The sequence below is a fragment of the Pelophylax lessonae genome (genome assembly GCF_965119305.1).
Source record: "Pelophylax lessonae genome assembly, chromosome: 8".
NCBI lineage: Eukaryota > Metazoa > Chordata > Amphibia > Anura > Ranidae > Pelophylax > Pelophylax lessonae.
This window is the reverse complement of record NC_138775.1, coordinates 160,981,248-161,000,936: the sequence shown is the minus strand read 5'-3', so window position 1 is coordinate 161,000,936 and position 19,689 is coordinate 160,981,248. Positions and strand designations below refer to the sequence as shown.

General features: G+C 45.0%; 1 protein-coding gene across 1 annotated transcript in view; it reads right to left on the bottom strand.

Annotated features, from left to right (window-relative positions):
- The window catches only part of LOC309562078 (complement factor H-like), a 194,258-nt gene that overhangs the window by 70,238 nt on the left and 104,331 nt on the right, over positions 1-19,689 (bottom strand). The window contains exon 7 of the mRNA XM_082266195.1: positions 10,530-10,604. Coding sequence (XP_082122321.1) covers positions 10,530-10,604 — 75 coding nt within the window. The remainder of the gene's footprint in view (positions 1-10,529; positions 10,605-19,689) is intronic.

Genomic DNA, 19,689 nt, shown 5'->3' with positions numbered 1-19,689 from the left:
TGCCCTGTCCAAACATGGTGCATCCACGGCCTGAAGAAGGAGCGCATGCTCCGATAACGCGTCGCCGTAGTGTCCCGCATCACCACCAGGAGTGACATCAGGATCCCAGGACCCACGAGTGCCACGTTCCACCAGCTGACGGGGAGCCCGTGGACACCACCGAGGCCGTCCCTGTACACACAGAGGAACCCCCCCTGCCGCTCTCACCGGGATCCACTGCCTCCACCACCAGGACCCGCTCCAGTGATGCTCCTGCATAGTTGCCAACATTTGAAAAAAATTTCCAGGGACACTTTGCAGCACAGCTATCAATTACTTACCACACCCACTTCCCTGAAGCTCCGCCCACTCCGCATAATTAATCGCTGCCTATTTATCAGATTATAGGGTCTACTTCATAAAGAGAGAATTACAGGAAATTGAAAAGGGAATTGAAAACTTGAGGCCAAAGTAGGAGTTGGAATAATTCTCCCATTCTACTGCACTACTTCTGCCTAAAGTTTAAAATTCTCATCACAATTCCCTGCAATTCTAAAGTGTCAAATGTGCTCAGGTGTGACTGTACAAAAAATGGAATATGTAAATATAAATAAAGTACAAAGTGTAAATAAGCACGATTATACTTTTACTTTTACTATCTGGTATAATTAGGTTTTATTGTACTTATTTACACCTAACACTTTATTTAGATTTACATATTCCATTTTTTGTATGGTCACACCTGAGCACATTTCACACTTTTTTCACCTGTCTTTGAATTGATAATTTTCATTTACATAAAACAATGTGGCATCCTTTCCTTCCTAACACATTACCCAGTCCATATCATCCTAACACATTACCAAGTCCATACAAGTATAGATCCTAACACATTACCCAGTCCATATCATCCTAACACATTACCAAGTCCATACAAGTATAGATCCTAACACATTACCCAGTCCATATCATCCTAACACATTACCAAGTCCATACAAGTATAGATCCTAACACATTACCCAGTTCACACCAGTATAGATCCTAACACATTACCCAGTCCATACCATCCTAACACATACCAAGTCCATACCAGTATAGATATCCAGCATGAGATTTTTTCCATTGAGGATTGAGGTCTGTTTTCATTTTTTTGAGCAATATATATATATATATATATATATATATATATATATATATATATATGCACACACATACACATACACGGATATGTACACACATTTATCTAGAGCTAGAAAACTATATTTCCTGGTGCCTATCCATGGCAGCATACATATGGTGGTTGCTCCGCCCTCAACCAACCCACAGGACCTCCTTAACTCTATAAAAGTAAGAACTGCCCCCCCTACGCCATTCTTTTTTCTGTCCTCAAGCCTGCAGGATCACGATCAGCCCTTACTGCACTGTCACATGGTGTTACCATTACAGGGTCATGCTCCCCTGTAGGATGACTGCTAAAGGCGCCAACAAGGCTGGGAGCCTGTTTTTCTGTGGATCTTTTTCCAAGTAAGGAGTCTAGTTCAGCCATGCTCCTCCCGGGAACCCCCCCCTCTGGTTTGGGGGCTGCCCCGGTAACATTGATGCTTCCTGCATTAAATTTAGCCTGTCTTACTTACAGTCTGTCCTCATGTGGTGCGCTGGGGTGCAGGATCGCTAGCAAGCCCCTCTGGAGCCCCTGGGGCACTTCGCGCCTGCCACCTAACCTCTGTTTTACTGTTCTGGGGGCGGGTCGATGGCGCCGCCCTATGACATCACCTGCACATGCCCAGTAGGCAGATGAAGCCATCGGCGGCCATCTTGGTACTCCCATAGGAGTACATGTATTTATATGGCCAGCCTCTCTCATTCTGAGGGCGGATGTCAGAAGCATAACATCTCCCTTGCTGCTGAGGAGAAGCTTTCAAGTCTGCCTGTGCTGCTGCCTCCCGATGGAAGCCAGAGGTATTGCAGCTTCTTTTTTTTTTCTCTCCTCTTCTTGGAAATATATATTTATTTATAATAAAAAAGGGGACTATTAGGTTGGGACCTTTCCATTTACTTTTTCTTTTCTTCTTACCCTTTGTGTCTCTCTTATCCCAGCCATCTCCCGTAGTCCAGTGGCACAAAAAGATCCTCAACATTCCGCTAGGTAAGGGCTGCACCATTCAGGTAAGTTTTAAAAAAAAATTAAAAAAAAAAAAGAGCATCGGGCATATGAAACATCAAAATTTCCTATGTTTCATTGCAGCCCGCAACACCGATCATCCCGCAGGGACTCACCAGCGAGGAGGTTCAGAGGCCATAGCCGCTCAAGACATGACCAATATCACTCGTCTACCCCTCACACATCACACAAATCTCGCAGATCACCCCATCGATCTGACAGACAACGCAGTTCCATCCGGCCTGGGGACAAAGCATGCTGGGTCTGTGGCGGACAAGCTCTGCCGGGAAAACTGGTCTGCGAAACATGCTTTTTAGAAGCCACGGGGGATCGGGAAAAAGAAAAGCAAGAGTCCATTGATACAATGAAGAAGCTGATTAAGGACTCAATTCGAGAACTGAACTTGTCCCAGGAGTTGATGGCCCCGATCACAAGTGGGGGATCCCTTGAGACTCCAGTCCAGTTGGCAGGTTCCGGCTCCAGCTCAGAAGACGAAGGGGACACAGCGGAAGAGAATGTGTCTACCTTTGATTTTGGGTTGATCAGCCCCTTCGTGGTAGCGGTCAAGAACACAATTGAATGGGAAGAGTCACCTGAGCCCCCAGCCAAGTCCAGGAAATACTTTCCCCACCTCAAGAAAAAACCTCCAACCTTCCCACTTATGGAGGAGATAAGGGATCTGGTGACAGATGAATGGCGGAAGGTGGATAGGAGACCGATCGCCTTTAACCGCTTTAGTAAATTATACCCTCTGGCGGAATCTGATGCCCAACTATTTGATGGCATGCCGTCAGTGGACGCATCAGTCATGAGATTGGCCAGGAACACAACTTTACCCTTAGAAGACGCAGTCTCCTTTAGAGATGTCTTAGATCGAAGAATCGATGCTGATCTAAAGAAGGCGTATCAGGCGGCCGGGGGGGCTTGCAGGCCGGCAGTGGCTTTAACCTCAGTATCCAGAGCAGCGCGTGCTTGGACTGACAATATAGAATCGGCCCTCAAGCAAGGCTTAGACACAGATCAGATTGTGAAGGCTCTGGATGAGTTAAAATTGGCATCAGATTTTGTGGCAGAAGCGGCCATTGACACTCTGAAATGTTCTGCCAGAGCCATGCTATATTCAGTCATGGCAAGAAGAGCACTTTGGCTAAAACCATGGGCCGCTGATCCCTCCTCCAAGCAGACGTGGTGCCGCATACCCTACGATGGGAAAGCCCTATTTGGCGAAAAGCTGGATACAGCCATTACCAAAGTCACAGGGGGCAAGAGCGGTCTGATTCCTCAGGACAGGAATAAAAGGAAGAAATTTGCACCAAGAGCGGTTTTCCAGCAAAAAGCCAGAGAAGCCAGAACATACCGTCCAGGGAGAGAATATAGAAGAGGTTGGAAGGGCTCCCAGGCTACCTTCCTGAAGATGGGGAAACAGAAGGCTGCTACCTCGACACAGGAAGGCCAGAAGTCTTTTTGACTTCTTGCCCACCCAAACCGGCCCGGTGGGTGACCGTCTCAGGGCATTCTCTCAGGTTTGGGTGGAAACTTGCTCGGATCGTTGGGTCACCTCCACGATCCTTCAGGGACATTTTTGGAGGTTCAAGCGCCAACCGCCCCGCTCTTCTTTTCTACCCACCAGGATTCCAAACTCCGAAGAGAAGTGCAAGGTTCTGCTACAATATGTCCAGACGCTAATTCATCAGCAGGCAGTGGTACCAGTGCCGGAGTCAGAAAGATTCTTAGGCTTTTATTCCCCAGTCTTCTTGGTACGCAAAAAGGCGGGAGGATGGAGGCCAGTTCTAGATCTGAAGCGGTTGAACAAGTTTATCCGCCTCGAGCGGTTCAAGATGGAATCCCTAAACACGGTCATCCTAACTGTGCAACCAGGCGACTGGATGGTCTCTATAGACCTTCAGGATGCGTATCTACATATACCAATACTTCACGACTTCCAGTCATTCCTAAGGTTCAAGATAGGGGAACTTCACCTACAATTCCAGTGTTTGCCTTTCGGCATATCCACAGCCCCCAGAACCTTCACCAAAGTGTTGGTGGCAATGCTGGCACCCCTCCGGGAGAAGGGGGTCCGTGTCTTACATTATCTAGACGACATTTTCATCCTGTCGCAGGACAAAGAACTCCTAAAGATCCATGTTCAACAAGTCTTGGACACACCGATGAGGTACGGATGGCTAATCAATCACTCGAAGAGCCAGCTTACTCCAGCCCAAAAGATGATATACTTAGGGGCACTGTTCGACACACGGAGGAGGGCAGTGTCACTGCCACCCGAGAAGATTCCTATAATCACAGGGAAGGTGAAGAAGGCACTGGCGAGCAAAGCCATGTCAGCATTGGAGTGTCTGAGTCTCCTCAGAACCTTTTCCTCATGTATCCCGATGGTAAAGTGGGCCCGCTGGCATCTCCGTGCTTTTCAACAGGGGTTTCTATCCCAGTGGAGAAGGAGGTCCCTTTCCCAGGAGGTGTTGATCACGGTATCAATGAAGTCCAGCCTATGGTGGTGGACGAAGCTGCCCAACCTTCAAAATCATTGCCATCTTGGCCCCATCTCATGGATCATGCTTACAACCGATGCAAGTTGGTTGGGCTGGGGGGAACACTTCAGGGACCAGTTGATCCAAGGAAGATGGCAGTTCGATGCGGAGGATGTAGTATCAAACATTCTGGAGCTGAGGGCAGCTTGGGAAGCTATATCGCACTTGGCACCTCATCTCGCGGGCAACTCCCTCCTGTTACGTATGGACAACAGGGCGGCGGTAGCCTACGTCCAGAACCAAGGGGGGACCCACAGCAGGTCATTGTCACGCGAAGTGGCCCCGATCTTAGCATGGGCCGAGGAGAACCTTGTAAACCTCCGAGCAGCGTATCTGCCAGCCTCCCAGAATCATTTGGCGGATCTCCTGTCCAGGGAATTCATCAACAACAACGAGTGGTCCCTGGACAACTGTGTGTTTCGGTGGATCTGTCAACACTGGGGCAGTCCTCAGTGGGACCTATTTGCATCCCCCCAGAATGCCAAGGCACCTCGTTTTTTCACAAGATACCCTGCCCAGAATTCAGCAGGAGTAGATGCCTTAGTTCAACCGTGGCCCTTCCGAGTCGGGTATGCGTTCCCTCCTACCCCTCTGATTCTCAGATTCCTTCAACGCCTAACAGGGGAGGAGGTGACCATCCTGGCGGTGATTCCCTATTGCTCGAAAAGGCCTTGGTTCACGCTGTTGACCCAGCTGTCTGTTTGCAACCCTCTAGTCCTTCCGAAGATTCCCGGTCTCCTGTCTCAGGGGGACTACATCCACCCACATTCAGAAATCCTGGATCTGAGGGCCTGGAAGTTGAAAGGAAGAGGTTGGAGGAGTTAGGTTGCTCTCATGAGGTAACCCAGACGTTGCTCCAAGCCAGAAAATCGTCCACTAATAGCTCCTACTACAGAGTATGGCAGAAGTTTTCAGAAGTTGCCGAATCTAACAAGTTTAATCCATTGAAGCCAGCTGTGCAGGATGTTCTACTGTTTCTACAGAAAGGTCTGGATGTAGGTTTGGGGCTCAATACCCTTAAAGTGCAAGTTTCAGCCTTATCAGCTCTGACAGACATCAGATGGGCCTTACATCCTTTGGTAGAGCGGTTTATGAAGGCAGTACTGAGGTTAAGACCACCTAGGAAAACATTGTACCCGAAGTGGGATTTACCCTTGGTGCTGGATATTCTAGCAGCACCGCCATTTGCTCCTACTGAGGACTGTTCTCTGGAGGATGTTACTCTTAAAGCAGTTTTCCTAGTAGCGGTCACTTCAGGCCGTAGGGTTTCTGAAATTCAAGCCTTGGGTGCTCAAGATCCATATATTACGTTCTTCCCAGATAGGGTTGTCCTACGACCAATCCATCAATTCATACCTAAGGTGCCAACTACCTACCACTTTAATCAGGAATGGGTTCTCCCAACCTTTGAGGAAGATCCGGCTACATCAAAGTTGCATGAACTGGACGTTGCAAGAACTCTACGTCGGTACATTGATTTAACGCAATCTTTTCGTAGGGAGCAACGCCTATTTATCATTCCAAACGGAGGTAGAAAGGGCTTGGCAGCATCAAAAAGAACTATCGCAAGCTGGATCGTACGTCTGATTCAAAGGGCTTATCGGGCTAGCGGGCTTCCAGTGCCTAAAGCAATCAATGCTCACTCTACGCGGGGGATAGCCTCTTCTTGGGCAGCTCTAGCACATGTCTCTCCGGAAACAATTTGTCGTGCAGCCAGTTGGTCCTCATTTAATACCTTCATGGTCCATTATAGCCTGGATCCAGCTGCTCTAACTTCCTGTGATTTTGGGAAGAAAGCGCTGCAATTGGCGGTTTTGTGAATCCTAATAAACTATATTTCTGTGCAGTATCCCTCCCTATCAGCGAGTTATTTACCATATGTATGCTGCCATGGAGGCACCAGGAAAATGGAAAATTGAATACTCACCTTTCCGTAATTTTCTTTCCTGGTGCCTATCCATGGCAGCATACGCCCTCCCTTTACGTAATCTGCATTTTTGAGTCTAGTTACAAGAATGGCGTAGGGGGGGGGGGGGCAGTTCTTACTTTTATAGAGTTAAGGAGGTCCTGTGGGTTGGTTGAGGGCGGAGCAACCACCATATGTATGCTGCCATGGATAGGCACCAGGAAAGGAAAATTACGGAAAGGTGAGTATTCAATTTTCCGTTATATATATATGTATCAATTAACAGGTGTATAAATTATATCTATAAAAAAACATTATTGATAGTAGTAATTAATGGAGTGTGAGGCCTCCAGCTTGTCGGAAGGTGCTCTGCCTCCCCCTGCTGGCGGATTTTGGAAAGTGCACCATGCTGACACCCTGCCTTCGGTGACGCGTTAAATTTGCGACAGGCGGGAAGAGTGAGTGGGCACAGAGAGAGAGACAACCTGCTGCCAGAACTACAACTCCTAGCTGGGGTGAGAGCGACACTGTGTGGCACAAACTTAAAAAAAAAAAAAAATTTGATTAACAGGGACACTGTAAAATACCCGGGACAGGCTCCTATTTGCCGGGATTGTACCGGGAAAAACGGGACAGTTGGCAGGTATGCTCCTGATGATCAACATTAATTGACTAACTGCATCTTATTCACCGACTAAATGTGAGTGTAATACTGCTGCACATACTTCAATAAATGTCTTGCTGCTCTTAGAAGGCGCTGCGCTGTCTTCCCTCTTGTCTCCCCCCAGAGATCCCTTCTGTCTCTTCCGCCGGCAGCCACTACAGTGGACAGCTACCCCCTGAACTGTTTGGGGGTCCCCCTATCCCTGGTGTTTCCCTTCCCCCTTCCCCCCTCCCCCGGGTCCCCAGGACCAGACTTTTTTTAGACCTCTTCTTGCGCCAATTCACCACTAAACCACTAAATCTGCTATAGGGCTGTCCTTAATTGGTTAACAGAAAAAGCCAGAAATATTTTACTGACTCCGTAAACAGTATGTAAGCACTTTTATCAGGTTGTAGTTTCAAATGAAGACACCAGGCAGCTTTTAATCAAGAAATCACAATACAAGTCAAGTAGTTGACACATAACACAGCCAAAATATATTTCAATGACTGTATACACCATACTTAAGTACTTTGAGATGCCTGCAATTTTATAGGGAGAAATCAGTGTGGTTAATAATCAAAGAATCCAAAAGTAGTGTATTTCCTAACAGAAAAAGACATATTGTACTTACCCCAGGCACACTATGTAAGAAGCTTATGCTAGGCCATGGTTTCACAGATGGACCCCAGGTCATACATTTTCTTAGTCACATTTTGAAAATGAAAGATACCAGGCAGCATTTATTAGAAATAAAAGAACATTCAAGAGTAATGATGTAATGTATGTGCAGTTTGGTAAAATATTGTACTGACTCCATACACACTATTTAGGTACTATACTTGGCACAATTTTGAAAAGGAGAATAGTGATGAGCCTAATTTTCGGTCCGACCACAGGTTCAGACTGAACCTTGGCTTTTTAGATGAATGCCCAAACCTTTACACATTCTGCAACCTGCACTCTATTAGTTTCAATGGACGCAAAGGTTTAAGGATCCCTGGTCCTGGAAAAAACCTTACTAGTTTTGTTGAAACTGGATGCCAAAAGATCCTTGTTGGTGTTCTCTACCTGTAAAAAAGGCTTTGAAACACCGCTGGGTAAACAGAAAATTGTCCTGGAACCAGACGCCCAAAAGTGAGAAAGTCTTACTGCCAATCTTCCACACCTGGAATGTGAACAAGGCTGGAACGTGGAAATCTGCCTGAGCTAGAAGGTGGCCCTCTTCTCTTTTTTGGCCCCTTGATAGTTGATGTGTGTTGTGACATTTTCTAACTGAATCCTGGTCAGGTGGCTTGAGTCGAGAAGTCTAGTGTTACAAGGACAACCAAATCACTGTCATTCCTGTAACTGCGATCAGAAATTGCGCATCCGTCGACAACCAAGTGCAGATCCAGAAGACATCAAGGATCTCAGAGCAAGCATGATTTTGCAATTTGGATACATGGGACAATCTAGACACTGAACCTGCTTGTCCCACGCAGCCAGAATGTTCAGTTGCAAATGTTGAGTTTCAGTTACTACCTCAAAGGAGGTTACCATCAGGATCAAGACCCGCATGCAAAAGAGAAAGGTGTGGCCTCTCCTGGATTGCAAGGCTTGACTATGGGAGTTGAGGGCCCACATCTGGTCCACGTGGAAAAAAAACCTGGACTGTACTGCATCCAGAAAAAGGACCAGATACTCCCAGCAGTGGGTTAGCTCCAGTGCTGACTGCATGAGATTGACGATCTGTCCTCTACAGTGTCTGCAAAATCTGACAGACATTGGCAGATAAGTTCCAAGAATTTGCAGACAAATATGATATCAATAGTTACCAGCATTGATTTATTAAGGATAGTTCTTGCCAGACCAAACTGTTCTTGATAGAGGAAGACATGTGCATGTGGGGTATCTGGATTTGGTTAAAACATTTGATACAGCTTCACATAAATGCTTTATTTACCATTTGAAGTCTGTTGGAAAGATGATGGTGTATGTAGCTGAAAAGAAAACTGACTACATGAGCACGTCCAGAGGGTGGTGATAAGCAACGTATCTACTGAATGGTCTGAAGGTACTGTAAATAGTGGGGAACCCCAAGGCTTAGTTCTGAGACAAATTCTACCTTCATAAATGATATACCGGCTGGTATAAATAGTTCAATCTCAGTGTTTACTGATGATACAAAGCAAGCAGAACAATAACTTCACAACAAGATATAGCAAATTGACAAGAAGACCTTAGAGGGGCGGGCAGCTACATGGCCAATAAGGTTCAATATTGAAAAATGTAAAGTAATTCATTCATAAAAATATGAATGCGAGCTACTCGCTAGGGGGAGAACCTTTGGAGGGAATCAAAGATGCAAAAGGATCTGGGGGTCATAGTAGATCACAGGCTCAGCAATATCATGCAATGCCAAGCTGCATAAGTAAGGCTACCAGACTATTAGCATGCATTAAAAAGAGTATTTACTCAAGATATAAGGCTATAATTCTACCTCTTTATAAAACTCTGGTTCAGCCACATCTAGAAAAATACTCAAATCACAAATGTGAGAATAGTGTAGCACCTTTAAAAAATTGAATGAGTAAAATTCAATAGAAAGTATTAAATAACATGTAAATAAATGTAAATAAATAGTGCCAAAATATAAAGTCCAATAATCGCAGAGTAAAGTCCCAGAAAGTGTATAGTTAGTGAAAAAAGGTACATGGTATAACAACATCAGTGTTGATGTAGATACATTAAGTGAATTCAAAACCCACCAAAGCGAATGGCTACCATTACAGCAGCATATGTGCCCAAGCAAACATAGAGGTCTCACAGGAACCACTGCGGCATGTAAGCTTCAATGACATCTTCTCTTGTGCTTCCAAATGAGGGTAAATAAAGCGCACCAGGAGCCAGAAGAAAATTGCAATAGTGTCGTAGGTTTCATTTAGCATAAAACAGCCCGAATGCAGTAAAGGACAGTGAATCTAATAAAACTCACAAGGAAAACCGCTGCCGACCTGGGATCACGCAGAAGCGTGACATCAGTACCTGAATCTCTGCCCCAATGCATTTCTTTCAATTGGACATTATCAAGGGGTCCAAGAACTTATAAAAGTACTCATTGTCATGATTTCCAATGTGCAAACTTATGGTGTTTATTTCCAAATATCTGAATCAGAAACAATTACAGCTGTTCTTACATACCTCTGCATGTTGGTGGAACTACATTCCAAGTTCCATTGGATGTGCAGTAAATCTGAGATGGCCCATTAAGTTTCTTATTTGGATTTTTGCACTCCAGCTTTATTACATGACCTGCTGTATATTCATCATCATACACAGTAGACAAAACTCTTACACTGTCATCCACCACTGGCGGACATAGTTTGGCTGTAAAAAATATAGGAAATATGTAAGTATAATGGCAAACATTTACACATTAAACACATTAAAGTGATATTAAACCTTAATTTTTTTTAAACTAAAATAAACAACAAGTCATCCTCCTTTTCTGGGGTCCTCTGCCGCCGTTTCAGGCCCCTCCTCTTCAGCTAGTGCCCCCAGGGAAAGACATTTTTGGTGGGGGCACCCATGCATGCTCACTCCAGAGCTGCCCATTCTGTGTCTACTGACACATACCGGTTGACTCTGACCCACCCCCTGCTCCCTCATCACAGCATTTGATTGACAGAAGTGGGAGCCATATAGCATCAAACTATATAGCATTCATGACTGCGCTATACTGCAGTTCATGTGAACATAAGCAACTGCCATATAAACAGGAACTGGAAGAAAAGTATGGTACCACCAGCATCATGATGTTTCTTTTAACATTGGAGGCATTATCTGACGTTGTCCTCCATAAACTGACCAACACAGTGAATTATTTTCTTCAGACAGGCAGGTATCCAAAAATACCATATAATTATGTATGCTCCAGCCAGTGGCCATGCAGAACCTCTGCCTCTCCCTTTAGGCCTATCTGACATTATAAATACAGGAGACTGCTTAAAGGAACTCTATGGTCACAGCACACTTTCATTTTCACTTTCACACTAACATCAGCACTGTAATTTCCAATCTTACAGGTGTATTGAATTAATATTCTAAATCACAATTCTGAATAGGTCTAAAACACATTTGTGTGATGCGTCAGATCCTTCACAACACAGTTCCCTTCTTACATCAGTGTCCTCATCTCCCCTGCACATGACAGCCCCCCCACAGGAGAAAGGTGGGGGGGGGGGGAGGATCAGATTGGCTGTCTCCTCACCCATCCGTAAGAGGGAGAAGGAAGGTAGGTTGGGGACCTGTCAATGCCGGCTCTGAGCTATGTGAGAGAAATGCTCTCAGCTCAAAGCCCTGCTGAGGAGACAGGTGGTATTGATGAGCACTGATAGGCAGGGCTGATAGGAGGTATTCATGGGCTGCAGATAAAACAGGGTGCCGTGTCGTGGCTCTGCAGCTTATACATGCGTTTGCAAATGCATGTCAACTAAACCCGTGTTCTTTATTTATATCGAGACAGGTCTATTTGGTTGGTGGCAGACTGGAGGGTGAGTACATCAGACTGGGGGCTGGCTGGCTTCCATGCACCTCTTTTACTCCTTTTCAATTTGTTTTTTCCGATACAGGGATGGAGACGCTGGGCATACCTGCCGGTGTCTCATTTAAAGTCCCACATAGCCCACATTGTCTTCATGGGCACTGATAACTTGGATTGTTGAGCACTGATAGGCTGCACTGATAGGTGGCACTGATGGGCATTGAACAATGATAGACAGTACTGATAGATGGCACTGATGGACACTGATAGGGGGTATTGATTAGCACTGATAGGTGGAACTGATGGGCACTGATAGGCGGCATTGATGAGCGCTAAAAAGCGGCACTGATGGGCATTAAAGAGCACTAATAGGTGACTTTGATGAGCACTGATAGGTGGCACTGATGGGCATTAAGCACTGATAGGCTGCACTGATGGGCACTGATAGGCAGCATTGATGAGCACTGATAGGCTGCACTGATGGACACTGATAGGCAGCACTGATGGGCATCGATGAGCACTGATAGGTGGCTTTGATGAGCACTGATAGGTGGCACTTATGGGCATTGAGCACTGATAGGTAGCACTGATAGGTGGCACTGAAGGACACTGATAGGTGGCATTGATGAACACTAATAGGTGGCACTGATAGACAGCACTGATGGGCATTGATGAGCACTGCTATGCAGCATTGAAAATCAGCACTGATGGGCATTAATGAGCACTAATAGACAACATTAATGAGCACTGATAGGCATTGAACACTGATAGGCAGCATTGATGGGTACAGATAGGCATCATTGATGGGCACTGATAGGCGACACTAATGTGCATTGATGAGCACTGATAAGCAGCATTGATGAGCACTGAACAGTGGCACTGATGGGCACAGATGAGCACTGTTAGGCGACATTGATGAGCACTGATAGGTGGCATTGATAAGCACTGATTGGTGGCACTAATGGGCATTGAGCACTGATAGGCAGCACTGATAGGTGGCACTGAAGGACACTGATAGACGGCATTGATGAGCACGGATAGGTGGCACTGATAGGCAGCACTGATGGGCATTGATGAGCACTGATAGACAACATTTATGAGAACTGATAGGTGGCACTGATGAGCATTGAGCACTGATTGGCTGCACTGATGGGCACTGATGGGCATTGATGAGCACTGATGGGTGGCAATAATGAGCACTGATAAGTGACACTAATGGGCATTGAGCCTGATAGACAGCATCGATGAGCACTGATAGGCAGCATTGATGAGCACTGACAGGTGGCACTGATGGGCACTGATAGCCGGCCTTGATGAGCACTGACAGGCTACATTGATGAGCACAAATAGGTGGAATTTAAAAGCACTAATAAGCGGCATTGATGAGCACTGATAGGCTGCAGTGATGATCAGGGCACTGATTATCAATCAGTGTAAACAATGCACTGACATTCTTGCCGTTTAATGGCTCACCTTTCCTCAGACAGACACAGCGTGGGAGGAAAGGACTGTTGATAAACTGCAAGTCTCGTTACATGTGATCACTTGATCACATGGTAAAGGGCTGCTGTGATTGACCCTTTACCATTATCTGTAATTATCCAAAGGACACAGCAGTCACAGAGTGCACTGGATGCACACTGCAGTGGGCACTTAGGAGGCAGGGTTCTGGGAGGATGTCCATGGACGCCCTCACAAAATTGGAAGCCTGGGGCTCGGATGAAAAGGGGGGTGTCAGGAGGGCCCATCACGGTTTCTTGAACTGGGGCCCTAAAGGTTCTAGTTATGCCTCTGCCTTTAACTTTATTATCAGCTATGGCAATAGGGATATTGAAGATGTAGTTCTTTCCCGTACTTAACAATGTTAACTTAACAATTAGGCAAAAAATAAAACCTAAAGTAATAAACCCCAACCCCATTACACTTAAAGCGGACCTTCATCCTCTTCCACACGTTCCTTCTTTTCCACCCCTCCTCCCATTCTGCAGAAGTATGCACCATTTTTTTTTGTTTGCTTTTTTGTAAAAATGTCTGGCATCACATTCCCATGCACGACATTTTCCTTAGACAAATGACGGGCACACTGCCTGTTATGCCTCCCGGGATATGCACGTCACATATCCCAGGAGGCATAGCTTTTCATTCAGGGAAAGGAGGAAGTGAGTGGATCCATGAAGCTGTAACACCACATTACTAAAACAAGTATGTTTTCTAATTTTTTTTTTATCTATCTGTGAATGGCCTCATAAGTTGTGTGTTACATCTTTTCTCAGATGGGCTGCAGCTGCATCGTGTTCTAGTATGCATTCTAGTGGCAACTGTGGAAGAGAAAGCTAAGCGTCTACATTCAAGGGAATTATGCATTATGCTGAGCATGTGAAGCGGACAGATCTCATAAGGGGGGCCATCTTTGGTTTGGGTAAGTAGTACCCTAGTGGCCATCTTGGAGATGGGCAAGGCTGTCTGGAAGCCATTTTGGAAGTGAGCAAGATGAGACGGTTGCCAGGAGTGGGAGGCAGGCAGAAGAGTTGTGGAACATGGGTTTAAAGACCCAGCGGCTTACAGATGGGGCATTCACAGGATAGGACTGCATGCCAGCAGGCCGATATCCACAAACCCTGTGTCAAGGGCCTTTTCCTGCTACCTTCTGAAAATATTTGTCATTGTTCATGTCTCGGTGTGACATTATTATTATTATACCTGACTAAATGTCAGTGTTCCAGCTTCCCCGCACTATGAGCTCACTGCATAACAAAGATCCACATGGCTCCTATAGGTAAGAGTCTTCAGACCAGGTAGGTATTTTGCTGCTAAAAGAGTGCATTCAGGTGCTAACTGCCCTCTCTCTCAGTTAGTGAGCCCAGCCTGTCCCACTGGCAGGAATATGCATGAGAGGAGCACCAGAAATCCAATCCAAGGTATAGAAAATCCACTTCCATACTGCAAACGCCAACACTGTGGCCTGAAGGGTGTGTCAGGACTGCCTCGAAGAGGCAGACAGAAGCTTTCCAGCCCATTAGCTTAGCCGCAAGGAATTGCTGTGAATCCTGGGTGAAGCTGCATTTACATAGTAAATAACATATCAAGATTGCCTTATAAAGTCTGACAGAAGCTCTTCTGCTCACTATTCATAGCTGCAAAGGATTTCTGTGAGCCTGGGAGAAGTTGCCTTTACAGGATAAAAAGTGTGTCAGGATTGCCTTAAAGGGGTAGACAGGTGCTCTCCTGCCTACTATTCATAGTTGCAAAGGATTGCTGTGGACCTGGGTGAAGTTACCATAATCAAGTTATTGTGAATAACTCAAGCTGCATTCCAAAAATGTTGCTATAAACTGCATAAAGCCTCCCTCAACAGAGAGCAGGCCAAGTTGGCAAGGAAGAACGGCGAGAATAAGCTGCTACTTTATGTTCAACCTTAGGCTTTGCTCCTGCTGACCATTTTTCTTTTAGGTAGGTAAGTTTACCGTGAGTGGAGAAGAACCAGAGGAGCCATGTAAGAAACCCGAGGAGGCTCTAGGTTAGAAACTTGCTACAGCTTTTGTTCAGCCAGGAGAAGTAGACTGCATGGCCTTCCACGGATAGGTTCTCTTTGTGATAGTCCAGGTCAATGGCTTTAGAGCTGAAGTTGAACACTTGTCATTACTAGTGGAAGAAGAGTAGAGTACGGATGGCATGGTCTTTTTCTAATTTTAATTGTTAAGCATAATTTCTCCACTTGTTGCCTCTGCAGATCCTCTGAACATTTTCTGGGTCAAGGTATTTCTGCCCCAGTTGTGGTGGCAAACAGTTCACTATCCAAAAGCCCATGATGGCATTACCTGGTATGCATATTGTAGCCTAAAGCGGTAGTAAAACCTGCTTGGTAACTTTTACCTACAGGTAAGTCTATAATAAGGCTTACCTGTAGGTAGAATGAATGTCTCCTAAACATGCACCGTTTAGGAGATATTCACTCTGCATGCAGCCAGTGACATCACTGGTGCATATGCTCTGAAGGTGCAGCATACCTTGCCAGAACTTCAGAGCTTTGTGCTGAAACCAAAGGCTCCTGCGTGCATGTGTTGAAGTGACGTCGTTTTGGCTCTGGCCAATCACATAGCCGGAGCGTGAACCCGGACAAAAGACGGGGGAACTTGTCAGCCCTCTCAGCTGTGACAGTACAGCGCTGGAGGGCTTCGCTCCAAGGTGAGTATTTCATAATATGCTAGTATGTGATGCATACTAGCACATTATGCCTTTGCCTTGCAGGTTTTTTTTTTTACAACATCCGCGGTTTACAACCGCTTTAAGGGACTTGGTTCAGATGCAAGTTTTCAATCGAAAAATACAAATTTGCATTGCCACCCTTCGCCTAGGACTGGCTTGGGTGGGCATCAAAAGATAATTAATGTTCCCATCCCTTAAGCAATTTCTGTGCCTTGCTATTGGACCCATGCACTACCAATCTCGGATTCTGCCCCTTGTCCATTTGTCAGCACCTCGTGTAGTAGGATGCTGAACTCAGTACTAGCCTCATTGCTGTCCTGAAATATTCTCATAGAGAGATCCTTCGATGGGGAATAATTGGTGCACACTCTATCGAGCAACCTGACATGGTCCTCCAGATATTCCAGAAATTTGGATAGGTTCAGAGCCTTCAGAGATCATTACTGAAACAAACTCACCTTGGGAATATTGGCATGGCCCTACCCACAGCTTAGGATGGAGTGCTTTTCCTCATTTATAACTTTTCACACTCTGGTCTTAGATTCACGCTGTCTGGATCTCCACTTTCGTATGAAAGGCCCCAGGTCTTTACAGGCCTTTTTTCTTTGGGGGACAAGTTGACTCAATGTTTTTGTCAGGTGATTTCCCTTTTTTCCTATTGCTGAGGCTCAGGGGTCTGGCTTTCGAGCAAGGAAGTCTTCTCTTCCTGTTTTAAGGAATCCCCAAGGAAAGACACATCCAGCCAGTGAATCATTCTAGGCAAGAGACCTAGACACCCTAGACATCCTTGATATCAATGGGCTTGGATGTCTTTGGCGTCTTATTTCCCAAGATAACACCCAGAATTTCTGAGCTGTTTTATACAATCTGGATCCAAGCAGACAATGCCATGAAGGTGGCGTACTTCAATTTTCAGGTGAATACAGAGTTTTTTTGCAGTGGCAAAACATAGATTAATATCCTTGGCAAAACGTCAGGGTCAGGATAGAAGGTTATCTTTCAGCCTTTACGTTCCTCTTGATTTTTAAGATGGACCCTGTACGGATGCTCCGATTTATAACTCCCTCATGTTAAATCAGCTCAGCAGACCATCAACCAACTCCATGGTCTAGGGTTCAGGTTCAAGTTCCATCCTGACCTAACAAGATGCACACTACTAAATCTATAGATTATAGACTATGGTTTCTCAGATCGGCAAGGCTGCCACTTAGGCCTCTATCCTTCCTTTTCCTGTGTTCTATCAGGGGCTTGAGGTGATTGTAGCAGGATTAGCACACTTGCTACAGCAGCATTTTGGTGCTTTTCATTGTCCTTTTTCCGTCTGCGCTGGCATTTTTGGGGCAGGCTTATGGGGCATGTCTCCTTGGGGAAGTCTACTCCGGGGGCCTGTCCTGGCAGTTCACAGCTTTGCTGTTGTCATGCCATCAAGAGCCTGTTTGCTTATCCTTTAGTAGGATTGCTTTTTTCGACTTAGGTAAAGTACTCCTTCAATACACCCAGATCAATGATGGCACACTTGCAAACAGTTATAAGCTAGCCAAAGCAGCTATACATAGTTGCTTAGAAACCAACAATGGTAGAAGGCTCCATCACACAATTGCCTTACAGTTCCTACAGTTAATTCGAAGGTCCCGCTATATGGCTAGGCTGCAACCACAGAAAGTAATTTCTGCATGTTCCTCCAGCAGCATCTGAACATAGTGGGCACCTTATGCAGAAATGTCAGCCAACACGACAGGCAGGAGAGCCAATCAGGTTCTATTATGGTTCTATTATGGCGCATTCTTTCAGCACTACTGATGGGCTTAGTAGTTCTCACTCCAGCTGTCTTTGACATGAGCTCAGTAGCTTATTCACTTTCTTATAATAGGATTTGCTGGGGCTTCCCACCCTGGTAGCTAGTTATTGATCTATCACATGTATGCTGCTCCAGGAAAACAGAAAATTGTATCATACTTACCATAATTTACATTTCCCGGTGCCTATCCATGGCAGCATACTGAACCCACCCAGTTAGCAATGTACAGGGAATGGGCTGTTTTGTGGGTGTTAACTCTTTATAGCTTTTCACTGGTCCAGTGGACGGAAGTGGGCGGGGCTAATTTCACATGTATGCTGCCATGCATATGCACCAGGAAAAGAAAGACTATTACGGTAAGTATGATACCATCTTCTGTTTTTTTTTTTTTTTTTTATTTTGGTAAAGTAAGAGAGGATTGTAGCATGTCATTTTTTTTTTTTTACCATCTCTGTTAAAAATGAAGGATACTTGCCATCTTAGAACGGGGCTAAAAGAGAGGCGGCTCTCCCCAGTGGAGACACAAACATCAATAAAGGTTGACACAAGGCTTCCCCCCTCCCCCTTCCTCACTCTATCCAAAACTAAAAAAAAGAATGCATTTACATACAGTGTATAAAGGCCAACACTTCTATTCTTGGGAAAATTACCTACTATGTTGTCTTCCATAAACTGACAGTGAATAATTTTCTATGGACAGGCAGGTGCCCAAAAAGAACAAATTTCCATTTATGCCAAATAAAGTGTTACTAAATCCAGGACCCTGCAGTCACTATATCTGGTCTTCCACAGTACACAGAACATGGAAATGCAATTATTTTAGTAAATATAAACTGCTAAATACCTTTTCTCTTCAGCAGTATATCGCAGTCTTGTGACTTCTATCAGTTCCTGGTTAAGCTTGTAGGATGAGTTTTCATACTGCACTGAGCTGTCCTATCAGGATGCAAGACCCCTGATCCTCTGTCTAGACAGTGCTGATTGACCCTGTGCTGATCACATGCATTTTCCGAAGAAAAAGAAAAAAACTCTCTAGTAATACACACCAAACTGAGCATATGCAGCCTGACTCCAAAGTCTTATCTGGACCTGTTCTGGAGTCAGTGGAAGAAGAGGAGGATCTGTTCATACAAGATCAAACAGTCTTTTTACACAATGCAGAGGATTACCCCCTTAGGTTCCACAGTGAGTATAACAAGAATGCTTTACTGCATATACAGACTGATTTTACTGTTGTGGGTTTAGTAACACTTTAACTACTTGAGTTATTGCTGCCCCCTGATTTTAAGATATTTTATCACAGTGTATGCTTATGCAGATATTTTAGAATGGCACGATCCTAAAGTAACAAAGTATGGGTATCAATGAGGCAGAAAAGTCTATTACCTTTCAACTTTTGAACTTGACAGAGATAGAGAACAAACAAAAGAGAGGAATGCAGCAAGCATAGTGTGTCATAGCAAAATGTAGGCAAGACCATATGGGTGTGGTTTAAAGACACACTGGCAAACCCAAAAGCTCTTGCATACAATACAATGAAAAACAACAACATAAAATATTTCAAAAACATAATTTTAAACTAACCATTTTGCTAAGTACTGTGACACCTGCTGTGCCAAATCACTGTATATGCATCGCACATATGCCAAAATATGCTTTAATTACTGTGTGTGTCCCGAGCAAGAGTCTACTAGACATGCACAAACCTCAGCACATTCATTTTTAAAAAATGTAACTCTTCTTTAACATATGCTTTTCTGCTTCAATACACACCCAATTTCAGAGGCTAGGAAGTACATTGTTGTAAACTGGTTGCTTCAGACCAAAATTACACATTAATATGCCATTTTCTAGAACCATGACTCAGTTGGTTTAGGTTGAACACAAAGCTCATCCCTAGCAGGGAAGATGATTTAGGAAAAAAA